This window comes from Excalfactoria chinensis, chromosome 11 (genome assembly GCF_039878825.1).
Source record: "Excalfactoria chinensis isolate bCotChi1 chromosome 11, bCotChi1.hap2, whole genome shotgun sequence".
Classification (NCBI taxonomy): domain Eukaryota; kingdom Metazoa; phylum Chordata; class Aves; order Galliformes; family Phasianidae; genus Excalfactoria; species Excalfactoria chinensis.
In genome coordinates, this window is record NC_092835.1 from 8,156,794 (window position 1) to 8,169,847 (window position 13,054).

The 13,054-nt window shown below is 36.8% G+C and overlaps 1 protein-coding gene across 1 annotated transcript; it reads right to left on the reverse strand.

Annotated features, from left to right (window-relative positions):
* Positions 1–251: 251 nt before the first annotated feature.
* Positions 252–13,028, reverse strand: TERB1 (telomere repeat binding bouquet formation protein 1). The gene is made up of 18 exons (XM_072346329.1): positions 12,982–13,028; positions 11,936–11,994; positions 10,889–10,999; positions 10,558–10,686; positions 9,934–10,065; positions 9,398–9,458; positions 9,205–9,320; positions 8,968–9,090; positions 8,301–8,456; positions 7,401–7,532; positions 7,076–7,201; positions 6,387–6,568; positions 5,664–6,004; positions 4,786–4,847; positions 3,777–3,869; positions 2,548–2,715; positions 1,411–1,521; positions 252–498 (listed from the first exon to the last, which is right to left on the reverse strand). Coding segments are annotated over exons 2-18 (2,091 nt in total). The 5' UTR covers positions 11,982–11,994; positions 12,982–13,028; the 3' UTR covers positions 252–496.
* Positions 13,029–13,054: the final 26 nt, after the last annotated feature.

Consider the following 13,054-nt stretch of genomic DNA (forward strand, 5'->3'; position numbering starts at 1 on the left):
CGCAGCACGGATTGAGCGCGCGGACAGAGCGGGGATGAAGCGGTGCGCCCCAGAACGTGGCTCACTGTGACACAGGGGTAATATTGCCTTCAGGTAAAGACGATTAGCAAGACAGACCCTAAGGCATTTCAGTGATAAGCCTTTTCTTACAAGTAGAGTGAAGCAAACTAAAAAGGTTCAGACAAAGCCAAATTAATTGTCACATAAGCAAAAGTTTACAAAGGAGGTTAAATTCTTAAAAACTAAAAGTAACTTTCACTGGTAAAGGCTTTATTGGCATTATTTATAAAAACTTACAAGGGAACTGAAATCTGCAAAGCGTAACGATTCGTTATGAACGTTAAGCAGCACAAAACGCGAGTCCAAACTCATCTAAATGCCCTAGAAGTCAGAATTGTGGCTGTACCTCACTGTTCATAACGCTGCTCTTCAACTTTCTGCATCAAAATCCAAAACACTCTCAAAAGGCTTTAATGATGATCCTTGTTTTTCTTGTTCCTGTAAGAAGGGAGATAAAACCATCAAGACAATCATCATAAAACACAGCGCTATTCTAGAGAAGATTTCAAACACACACACACACACACACACACACACACACTTAGAGTACAGATAAATGCTGTCTACTCCATCCATAGACATCCCCAGACTGTGTAAGGAGCATACACACCAAACAAAGCACAGACCAGCTGAAGATCTCACAAACCCTCTCCAACTGACTGAACCAAGGACATATCCGCTTCCCAGCAAACATGGCTATTAATTCAGCCCTTAAACTGAAACTCTGTACCCCATCAGGTGCCACTCCAGCGCTTTGCAGTTCAGTTCTCTATTAGTGTAAAAACCGATTAGATCCCCTCAGAGGCCATTCAAATCCTTAGTGTGCACAGCACTGAAATGACACAAAGGACAGCCCCGCAGGTTGCCAATTCTTTATCTCATGTTTCTTTGCAAGTCAAATCGGGGACAAAAGCTCAAAAATGCCCTGATAGTGTCTATGATTTGCAGAAAGTTTGACATTTACTTGTCACCTGCAGTATTTCTCAGCAAGGTTAACATTTGTCTGTCCTGTCTGAAATGGATAGCACCCCAAAATCAAATTCCAGTGATTGCCCATTTATTTTACTCTTTTAAAAGATAAAGAAATTCTTCATCTGTGAAATAATACTAATTCCCATTAGATCTTCTCATTATTGGCATCAACACACCTGAATTATTTCGGAACTGGAAGCAACAGGCAAACAATAGGATTTAACTCAAAATAAACTTCAGCAATACTATGTCTGAAGCTACAAGAACATCTATTAAAATTCTCAGCCATTTGTCTCCAACAGAAGCACGGATGTTTTATTCAGTGCCCTGAACTAAGAGTAAAACTTATTACAGAGCTAATTTTCTGGTGATACTCACAGTTTTCATACGTTGGTAGCAAGTTATATTCTTTGGTTAAATGAGTATTATTATGTCCATGTCTATTCAAAGCATTGGGTTTGCTCTTTCTAATTGGAGTCAAAAGAATACCTTAAAAACAACAAAACATTATGAATTTTAATTGCAAAAAACCAGCGAAACACAGGCAACATTTCAGGAACTACAGCTTAGGGTATCTTCTGAGCCATATTGCCACCTGGTCCGTGAGCAAAGACTGAAAAATCCAGTAAACTTCAGAAAATGTTTATCAGAAAATGCTCTGATCCTGACTACCTTTCTACACCTTAAAGCACCAAAACAGAACAAATAATAGCAGGTTGCATGAAAGTAATCCTAACAGGATTCAGCAACGTACCAGAAAACTTAATGGTGAAGCAGTGTAATAGCTCCACAATTACAGAACACACACTGTCTGACAGATTTTGACAGAATCCACAGAACTTTATTATAACTCTGTACCCACAAGCTCTTGTGGTGAAGCCCTTCAAGAGACTTACTCAGACACTAAGCGTATTTTGCACTAACTTCCAAACTCAGGCCTTACTTTGGAAATTATCCTGTCTGCTCTTAAAACATGTCTCTACACGCGGCTTTCCTTTCTTCACTGGAGTCAGCAGTATTTCTAGGAAGTATCAATGAACATCATTAAAAATGCCAGAAAACGTGTTGTTTGGTTTTTTAATGCCTCTTTCAAACCATTAAAACCATCTCATGCCCTTTTAATTAAAATTATTTAATTAAGATTTATAAGCCTCTTACATCCTTTAGCAGTTAATACTAGAACGAAACAAGCTTCTTACGAGGTTCACCCATTCACATCTATTTCAACTTTGTATACTCTCATCTATTAATGTTTGATTAACCCTGGTAAACAAGACAGTGTTGTTTGCAATGAAAATGCACCACTCCTTCAAGTACAAGATTTAAGTACACCAGCTCCTCAAAACAGAAGTGGCTGGCTCCAACCTCATTTAGTACAAATTAGTGGTAAATCATATAGAACAAGTGAGCTCACAAGAGTAGGATGATCAGAATCAGGCCAAATGAGTCTGGAACTCAAATGCAATTTAAAAGAATAAGGACAGTAAGTAAAAAACAAACCAACAAAATAATTACTCTCATAAGCTGCGTGTCTGTTGTTAGAACCAGACGATTTCTGAAGTTTCTTTTTATATCTTTCTTCTGCTTCCAGAATGACTTTGTGACGGCCACACAGGTATGAACAAGTTTGCAATGCCTTACTAAAAGTTCTGCTATTGAAAGACAGTCCTGTTGTTGTACAACCTGGGAAAAAAAATAGGGATTGTAGAGATTACAGCATGATTGCCGTGGTAGTTATTGTAAAATCCAGCATTTTGCTGAATATGATCTACAATTAACCACTAAGTTTCCATTTACACACCTCAAAAGAGGCTATTTCTGTACCTTCTTGAAAAAACTTATTTCTCATTTTGTCGTCTCCAAGAATGCATTTTCAGAATGACCTATGAAACCAAATCACAATGCATTTCTACTCCAGAATAAGTACTTACTCTAAAGTAAAGTGCAGATCCTCTACAGGAGTAAAAATATTGATGGGATGGCAGGAAAGATACTATTCTCTTTGTACAGAATGATTTAAATAGGAGCTAAAACATAACAGATGTTTTTGCTGTATCTTGAAACTTTTCCCATAGAGTAAGTTATCTGCATTAATCTAAATAAATAATACACCTAGCTTATCATTGCCCTCTCAGCAAGCCCTCCTGTTTATTTCTGAGGACATGTCCCATGCTAACTTATAGTTTAGTGTCTCCTACATATTCTCCTTGCTAGTTATGCAGCTTAGAAATGCAGAATATCAGCAGCATTCTCACAACCAATGGTGGACCATGGTTACATTACAAAGGAAAAGATGGAGCAACTACGGGCTGTAGACATGGACTGCTGTGAAAAATTATCTGTACTCAAAAGCGGTAAGGCAGGAAAAACAACAACAAAAAACCCAGAAGAATTGCATACTAGTTAGAGGCTTAGCTAGATGAATACAGAAGCAAATTGAAGAGGGCTCCATTTTTTCCCTCCTTCTTTCCAAAAAGAAAATAAACAGCTGCTCTGAAGTATTCTTGTAGCTACAATGTGTTCTTTTAAGTTTGAGGAAAGACACATTAAACAAAATTGAAATAGGTTAGCTCTGTGTCAACATATATGTTTTATCTTTAATGCAGAAAAAGGAAAGGAAGCAGATTTAAAAATTACAGAATAAGTAATTTCTGTAACATCAGGTTCACTTGACACACAGCTGAATTGCTGGCTCTTTAATTCTTCTTTTCTGAACTTAGCAAAGAAAGACATGAGATACTTACCTAAACACATGAAATCTGTCATTTTAAGGGATGCAGTTGTAATGAAATTACTTTTTTCTTCCTTGGCTATCTCTGAGTAGAATGAATGTTGGTCTGAAGTAGGAAGAAAAAAAAATCACTAGGAAGAACATGCAAGCTATCATTTCCTGTGGAAATCGCATGTGAGCATCCCGATATTCAACTGTATGTTCTATTAGTAGATGACTAGGAAAGTTTAATTGGCATAACAGCAGAAAACTTGAACAGAAATTCCTGAAGTTAAATGGATCAGATTGACATTTTTGTAAATCCAGAATAATTACATTTAATTCAGTGCTTCCTGTTTTAATTCACTTTCCTAATGAAGCATATTGTTTGAACTTGAACAGACCAAAATAACTCTGTAAGCTCACATTGTTTAATGAAGTCCCACGAATATTATCAATATTTAGAATCAGATGTTCAAAGTGTGAGGTACTGGAGTAATACATATTCTCTATCTAAATAATTTTATGTGGACATCAGCTTGGACCCTTGTAAAGCTACCATTCTGGCAAACAGTAAGCTAATGAATGGCTTTATAAATTAATAGTAAACTATATTATGAGTAAAGATTTGACTGACCAGATCCTAATTCTGAAAAAAATACCCCAGAGAAAGAATGCAAATAAATGTAAATCCTTGCTCTTACAGAACAAAAGCACTTCCCCTGCACATTTTCTATTAAGGGCTTCCATTTTTCACTATAGACTGCACTCAGATTTAATTTCAAATAGTTATTTGTAAGACATTCATCTGAATAGGTAAAAAAGGAAACATATGTCTTACAACAAAAGCAGACCAATACTCTGTCAGTAAATTTGTGTACTATATAAAATTCCAAAACTATTTGCAGTTATAGAATACACATAATGTATTTTGTCATTTAATTATATTTTACTCCTGATAAAAAGCAGTGATAATAGTCAGCATTTGAAGTTAATTAAGAACAAAATTATCTAAAAATAAGAATACGTTTAGCTAATTGTACCTGATGTGCTTGCCTGTTTCATATGTTTAATAGTTTTCACTGGTTGCTGAAGTAAGCCTTTCCTAGAAAGATTAACAATGTGAACGAATTTTAAAATATAAGCTTAACTGTACATTAATGCACATATTGCAGAGACAAAACAAAAAGCACACTAAGCAGAAATCAAAGAAAAATCTAAAAAGTATATTCTCTTTATTACCTGTTCTACTTAGCCCAAGTTACCGAGCAAGAAGTATGCAGCATATTACTAAGTGTCTGCAACTAGCATTCCTTGCAGTGCTGCTCCACATGTCTGTTCTAGCATCAGGAATACAGTGTTTGCAGAGGACGTGCTGGCTTCCAGAGTCATTTTCAATTCTGGCCCCCAATTTAGTACACAGTAAACTCCCACCTTTGCAGAATACTACAGTTTGCACACAATGTAGCAATTGCTTTTATGCAACCAACACACTGCTGTGGTACCACAATCATGTATCTTTCTCTTGTCAAGAGGTTTGCGTTTCAAAGATCAGAACAACTAATAAAGAAGTTCTGAGAAATTACGCTAGTTAGTAGCAAAGTAGAATTCACATGAAAGCAATGTGGAAAATACCCAAAGTGCTTAAAAGTTTCCGTAGTAACCATGAAGTCACAATATAATAAATGTATGCAGAAAAAGGGTGTTTCTAGAAGATGGTACTACAGACTCTATAAATCTTTGGTTTCTGATGACAAAAATGCTTGCATAGAATATTCTCCCACTGGACAAAAACCATTTACAGCTTTTCACTTGTGGCAAAAGACAAAGCAAATAAATGATAATTGAAAAGGCTGATATTCCATTGGGAAATCATAATCAAGGGCAACTTACCAGTTCTGCTTCAATAAAAGGTACCTACCTTACTTGAAGAACAGACTGGCTTTTTTCACAAGCTGTTTTTTCATTTACACTATGACTTCGAATTGCAGTGTCTACCTGCACCTCATTAACTGAACGTGGAATATCACACTGTTTAATTTGTCTAGCAGAAGCATTTACTGGATTCACCGTCAGTGCAGAAGAATTTACAGCTAGAGCAAGAACTCGATCATCCAACTTAGAGGTTAACTGTGGATCACATAATTCTTTGTGTGTTCTTTCTATACGTGCTTTTGTATCACTGGGATTCACTTCATGGGATTCTGATGCTTCAATACTGGCTTCAGAAGTCCTATCAAGCAGTCTTCCTTGCACTCCTTCCTTTATTGAAAAGTATCTGTTAGTGACTAAACAAACTAAACCTAAACAAATATTAAGATTATAAATAAAAACTATTCGCAATTAAAAGAAAATCAAGCTGTTGCTTTTCCAACCTAAATGATCTCAACTCTGTAGAAAATCTGACTGTGCAAACAATTAAATAGCTCATAAGAACACAGATGCTTGCATTTCCTGATCATACTGCACACTTAAGTTTGTATTTCTAAGCATGCATTATGTGCAGTAACAGTAAAAGCTGCAGGTTGTAGTTTCTCATACATCCAACGTTTCCTCTCATTTTCTAGCTCACAATGAAATTATCTTAATAGTTTATTTCCTTTAGCTTCTTAGACTCAGAAAAATCTGTACAGCTTTACCCTACCTTCATAAACATGTTAATCTCATTGTGTTCTTTTTCAATCGAGTTTATTCTGTGCAGAATGTCTTTTGCTTTCTTCCAGTAGTTTTGTTGACTTCTTTCTCTGATTTGCATGTCCACCTCCAGCTCTTCTGCATTCTTCACACTTAGGGACTCCTCATTTATTTTCAAGGACAACTGTTCAGCTGTATAAAACAAAAATAAACATTCCAAATTTTATCACTGAAGGCACTGAATTTCTGTTTCATTGTCAGTATTACATGGTTAATTAAAAAAACTTATTGGGATAACTGACAATACAATCTGCTTTAAAAATAAGTAACATTTTAAAATACAACAATAATTGCAGCTTTGGTGATTACAGGCCTAATTATCCACTGTATGTACAGAATAGAGCACTAATTTGGGGTGAAATCATATTACACAATCAGGTATAGATGGAAAACATTATGGACTGGACCTACACATATAGGTTACACAAATGCATTACTGCAGCATTGTTGAAATGTTTACTTTTTCTGCCTAAGTACCATCATCATTTTATGGTGACAATATACAACTTCCGTGCAGAAAATAAATATCTTTGAGTACACAGAACCACAGAGCTCTTACCCTTAAAGTCATCTAGAAAGTCAAGTTAACTTAAATACAAAAATCACCTCTAATTTTTCAAGCAGTAACAGTAAGCTTACTCATTTTTTTGCAGTTCTGCAGCACAAAAGTAGCAGCTTTGTGTAGTTCCTCATCTTGAGACTCAGTTAACACCTGAATCATAAGTGGAAGACCATTGTTCTTAAGCAGTTCACACTGGTTTTCTTCTAAAACAGGAAGTTATAGATGAAAACAAGTTAGTTTCGACCTCATATACACTTAATCTGACAAGTAATTTTAATATTTTGATACAATATCCCCTTGGGTTACCAAATGTGATGAAATGATACCATTGAAGTAGCTAATGTATGAGAATTCAGTAAGAATGTCAGGAAAAAAAACAAAAAAACAAAAAAACAAACTTACCACAGACTTCAGTACAGTGTCCAATTGTGAGAATAACGCTCATTTTCTCTCCTGTATCCAGAGTGCCATTAGACAGCAGGTTCAGCAGTTCTGACACAGTGCGATACTTCGCCAAAACAACAGTCATGGCAGCTACCACGTTGAAAATAATTCCAAGAAAAAATTATCAGGTAATAAATAAACAGGCAGCATTCAAATACAAAATGATGTTTAGAGGTCAGCAGACCTCTAAAGACCCTGGAATTGAGCAGTCTCACTTCTGTCTTACTTTCATTTCAACAACTTAAATTCCCCACAACCAGCACTGCCCTTTTCTCTAAGTTGTACTCTGTAGAGATGAGGTACATTCTCTTAAGGTTTTTGAAATTTTAGTTAGCAAGCACTTAAGATGGAAGCATGAAATACACTAATTGTGGCCAACACTACAATTCATCAGACTCATTTCACAAGGTCTTCTGATGGAACACACAAAGACCTCATTGAACTATCACCATCCAGACAGTAAATTGAAGTAACAATGCTTTGTAGATATAACAGGAACCATATTCACATTTCTCATATATGCAGCTCAATGCTTGAGCTTGCACAGCTTGTTAGTACAGACACAGGCCTGCAGATGCACAGCTCTAGCTCCAGGATCCAAGGTTACCACATTCCCAGTTCTCAGTTCAGCTTACAGAAAACTAGCACCAGCAATTTAATTTTGTTCTCAGTATAAATTTCCTTATATTTATTTCACTATCCCACCTCAGATTAACAGAATCAATCCCAATACGAGTTTGAACTCAATAGATTTTGCAGTACAAACTGGATCTGGATGTACTTAATTGCCTTTTATATCCACCCATACCACATTTTTACCAAACTAGACTTGATTGCGGCAGCGGTCTTTTCACTCACAGTTATTAGCAATGCAGGCATCCAGAGTCTTTGTTATCACTATTGCAAGTTTTGTGCTAGAGGGACTCAGACAGGAATCATTATGCACCAGCTTGGCAAGGACTTGAGCTAAGGTATCCAATCCTCCAACAGAAACAAAGTATTTCTGCACAGGGGCTTAGTGAGAAAAGGAATAAATAAATAAATAAATAAATAAATATGTCTCAAGTACTACAGGGCTCAAATTGTATCAAATTGTTTCAGTATTTTCTTCTTTAAGCCCATCCCTATTTTTCCCACATACATTTTAATCATTTACACCTGCATAAAGGAACTGAAGTTGGATATATGTTCATCCTGAGAAATGCAGTAATTGTCTTAAGATGAAATACGTGCATAAAAATGGTAAACATGATGCCCAAAATCCACCTAAATTCACTCTTCAAGACGCAGTAATGACTTATATTTGTAAAGTAAGTTTCACAAATTGATTTCACTGACCTCTCTAGATTGCAGCCAGTGAGGCACAACCCAGCGCAGTGTGAGAAAAAGCAACAGAATCGAGTTTGCAGTGTAACAGTTGTAAGAGCAGCAAATGAATTTGCAGAGATTGGCAAAAATAAGGAATTAAACATTTAAGCATTGAATGAAGTGCACAAAACAAAAACTGCTTAAAGTTTTATCTTACAGTTATTTGCAACCGTGAGGCCAAGAAATGAACAAATAGGACGAACTATCTCAGGATCCGTGCAACTTTCTAGCCGCTCTTTTGCATACGGAAAGACTGAACAGCAAATCTTTTGATTAGCTTCTGGGAAAGGAAAAACAAACAACCTCAGATCCAAGCAGAATGTGAAATTTCAGCTGAACAGTAAAAGTGAAAACAAAACTTATTTACCATGGTATTTAAAACAGCAGCACTTACCATTCTGAGGATTGTTAACGCAGGCACAGAGAGTGCTACAGACTGAAGACCACAGCTGGTGGCAGCGATTCGTATTTTCATCTGACAGATTCAGCTCAGGTGTGGAAAGAGTTGTTCTGTTTAAGGACACGAAGCAAACAAACCCTGAATACTCTGATAGTTTTTTCTGCTTGAACTGCAACTGTTTGTTTACCTGAATAACTGCAGCAGCAGACCAATGCAGCCTGTTTCTCTGACATAGGTTTGGCCACGTTCTAAAAGCAAACACAGCAGAATGCAACAAAATCTTCATGTCAAGTCTAAGCTTTGTATTTAAATTTTCCATTTCCTAAGCATATACGACCTCTCCTCAAAAGAGGATCACACAAACACACTGGCAAATGCATTTCAACTCTATTCTATGCTTAACTTTTTCTACACATTCTCAGAAACCCCTGGTTTGAGTTATAGTTTTTAAAAACCTGTAATTACATCGTTAGAACTGCAATATTTTTTCTCTTTTTAAGGAAATCCCAGTGAGCAACAATTCACTTAGATTTATTTTACTTACATTGATGACCTTTTCCAACTTAAACAATTCTATACTTCAGCTTTATTGACATCAATAAATTAAATCAATTTTACAAAAGCATTACTTACTAAGTGTTCCAATTTCCATCACGCAGATTGGAAAACATAAAAAAGAAATGTAAGTAAAATGTGTTATAACAGAAGAAAAAATCCACTTACTATTATTTGAAACCAGTGCTAAGATGACGTAAATAGACATTCTTTTCAAGTTCACCCCAGAATCCTTATTTGTTAAAAATAAAATGAGGTCTTCAAATAACGCAGAAGTGCACAAAGTTTGCTGGCAGTAAACTGAAACCAGAAAATAAAAACCATTATCTCCATTAGCTCTAAAGCAAACTATCTATGATCTTTAATTAGTTTATTAATACAGTAAATAGATGCTCAGTGGTATCCAATAGATGGTCAGAGGAGTCAAAACAGGCCTACAGAGGAACTCGGGGCTTCCCCTTGTCATCAGTTCCAAATCACCTTGGTCCCAAGCAAACTCTGGAACAGCCTGCATGATGTTACACTTGTTAATGAGGTAGCAGAGCTGCCTGCTGTCACACAGAGAAGCTGACTACATAAATCCCAGAGAGACAAATAGATTAACCCTATCTGTATTCAAATCTTGGAGTGGTCAGTGAAACAGCAACACATTTGCTGCCTTTCACATAAACTAATTATTCTGTAACATGAATTCTGATGAAAAATAAATAAATAAATAATGGAGACAAAGCATAAGCAGGTATATAACATTATCAAGGCCAACTTGGGAATACACATAGTAGTGTTTATTACCGTTACTCTCTATTATGATTCCTAGTGTAAATAAAGCTGCTTCCTTCACTATGCCATGAACACTTGACTTTGCAAGATCGTTTATAAAGCCCAAACCACCAATTTCTCGTAAATATTCACATGCTTCACCTACAACAGGAAAAAAAAAAAAGAATAAAAATTAGAATTTTACTTTTGTTACTGTGTGAAAAGAAAGTCTTAAGCTGTCATAGCTCCTAAAGTCATACATCCTTTGGCTAATGCTGCTTCTGCCCACAGTAGCAACCAATTTCTTAACATACATTGCAAATGGAAATGACTGTGTTGTTTCCATGGGGAAAATGGTTCTTACTGTTTTGCTGACAAATTGAATAGATAGCAATCAAAGCCTCTTTCTGAGATGAAGGGCAGTCCATCTGATATTTAAGGCATTCAACCAGTAAGTTCAAATCTGTTTTCATATCTGAAAGCAAACAAAAAGGAAGCTCCACATGAAGTGTTCTCTTTTCTTCATATACATTTATTTAGTATTAAAGTAAAACTTCCCCAAAACATAGCATGGATATGTAATCTAAAGAAAAAAAAAAAAAAAAAAAAAAAAAAAAGCAAGAAAATCATGGAGCTACCACTTTCATACAGCTATACATAACAAGCATAACCAATATCCCACTATGGATATCCCTATCAATAGTGCTTTGAGTGTGATCCACAGTAAGTTATTTGAGCACCGCTCTGCTAAAAGTAGCAGCCTCATTTTAATATTTCTGGTCTTTCATTGTTACTTTATTGTAAATATCAATAATTGTTAGTAAATGGGATATAAGTTACTATTTAGTATGTTTTCCACTTCCGAGTTGGATTAAGTACATTTAGTGAAGAGCACAGAATCATGAAACCTGAGTGCACTAGCAGGAGAATCCAGGAGGATGAAGCTAAATGCCAAGGCTACGTGGTATTTATTTAAAGAAGACTGGATCACTCAGCACACCAGGCAGCACCTTGACCCAAGTGCTTACGTTAGCATTTGGGAAAGGGGCAACTACATACAACCCCAAGGAGGTGAATGACTATAACTTGCTTCTTAGACTTTCTGTCATGATGAAATGACTTATTTGATGACTATTTACTCAGCAGCAAATATTGCATAACTTAAGCACGTGTGCAGTTGTGGTTTTCTTTTAAAAATTAAAATACTAGAAAAATGTAAGTAAATATTAGCAGGAAAGTGACTTAGTGGTAATATTATTTATTGTTTGAACAAGGCAGGAATCTGAAAATCTGACAAGTAAGAAGAACATTTTGCTAACAGTTGGCCCTTCTTGGCGAGTCTTGTCGCAATCTATTAAAACTTTGTAAAATAGATTAAGGTAATTAAGGAAAATGATTTCAGGTTTCTTACCACACTGTGTTTTCTGAACCTTCTGACCTTCCATTTTTGGTTGCATCCCTGTTCATGTTCTACAGCAAGCAAGGAAAAAAGCATTTCCTTTTTGTTTAGATCAGCGCTATGTAGTGGATGTAGTATCATACAGAGTGTGAGTTAAATAACATTTTTTATTACTATTTAAAAATGCACTCTTTTACAGCTTCCAAGTTCTATGCTGTCATCTGACACAGAGTTTAATATGGCCTTGTATGGCAGAGCCTTCCTCTAGAAATGCTCTATTTCATATGGACAGTCTCTATAGCTACTGTGTTATGCCAGTGGCTTTGGAAGTTGATGCTTTGCAGCAGCCTGGTGACCTACAATGGCAGTGTGGAATTGCTCAAAGAAAAAAACCCACCTACAATTAAAAAAATACACCCAGTGCTGCAATTTATCACAATAAATGTCCTCAGATCTTCCTTACAGCAGGATGCCAGTTCTGTCATCAGGCAAAAGGCACTGAGATCATCAGATAATGTTACATAATCACATCCAACATCCAGTACAAGACTGTCCATCTACTGCCACCAAACCAAAACTGTACTGCTTTATTAGTACCAAAAACAAAGGCAATAATGAGCTGGAGCACTATTTTAGCTCAAAGTTGTACACAAAATATGTAAATTGAAGGAAATCCTCAGCATCGGTTCTACATCAACCTGGTGTGTTGCACTTCTCAGCTTCTGCAGCAGCCAAAGCTTGTTGGCAGCCTTCACTGCTTATTCCAGGCCGTGACCCTGCAGTGTGCTGGATGGGCAGAAGGGCAGCCTCAGCTATCTGCCCACACAGGAGCTCAATCGCACGTGAAGAAAGGCTGACAGAGCATCACAGTGACCGACTCAAAGCTCTCAGCAACGGCCTAGCTCCAGGCGGAGACTTTTCAGCAGTAATAAAACCGGCCTAACAACAGATCAGCTATCCTTCTCGAAGTAGAGCAACGGCTCTGAGAAATATGGATGCCAACCCGACGAAAGCAGCCAGCTCCGCTTTCTATGTACAGCTCCCGATAGCTCAGCTACCTGTCTCCAGCCACAGCGCCGGCTCCCCGCGGGGCCGCCCCTCTCCGCGCCGCCTCCCGCCTGAGGAGAGCGG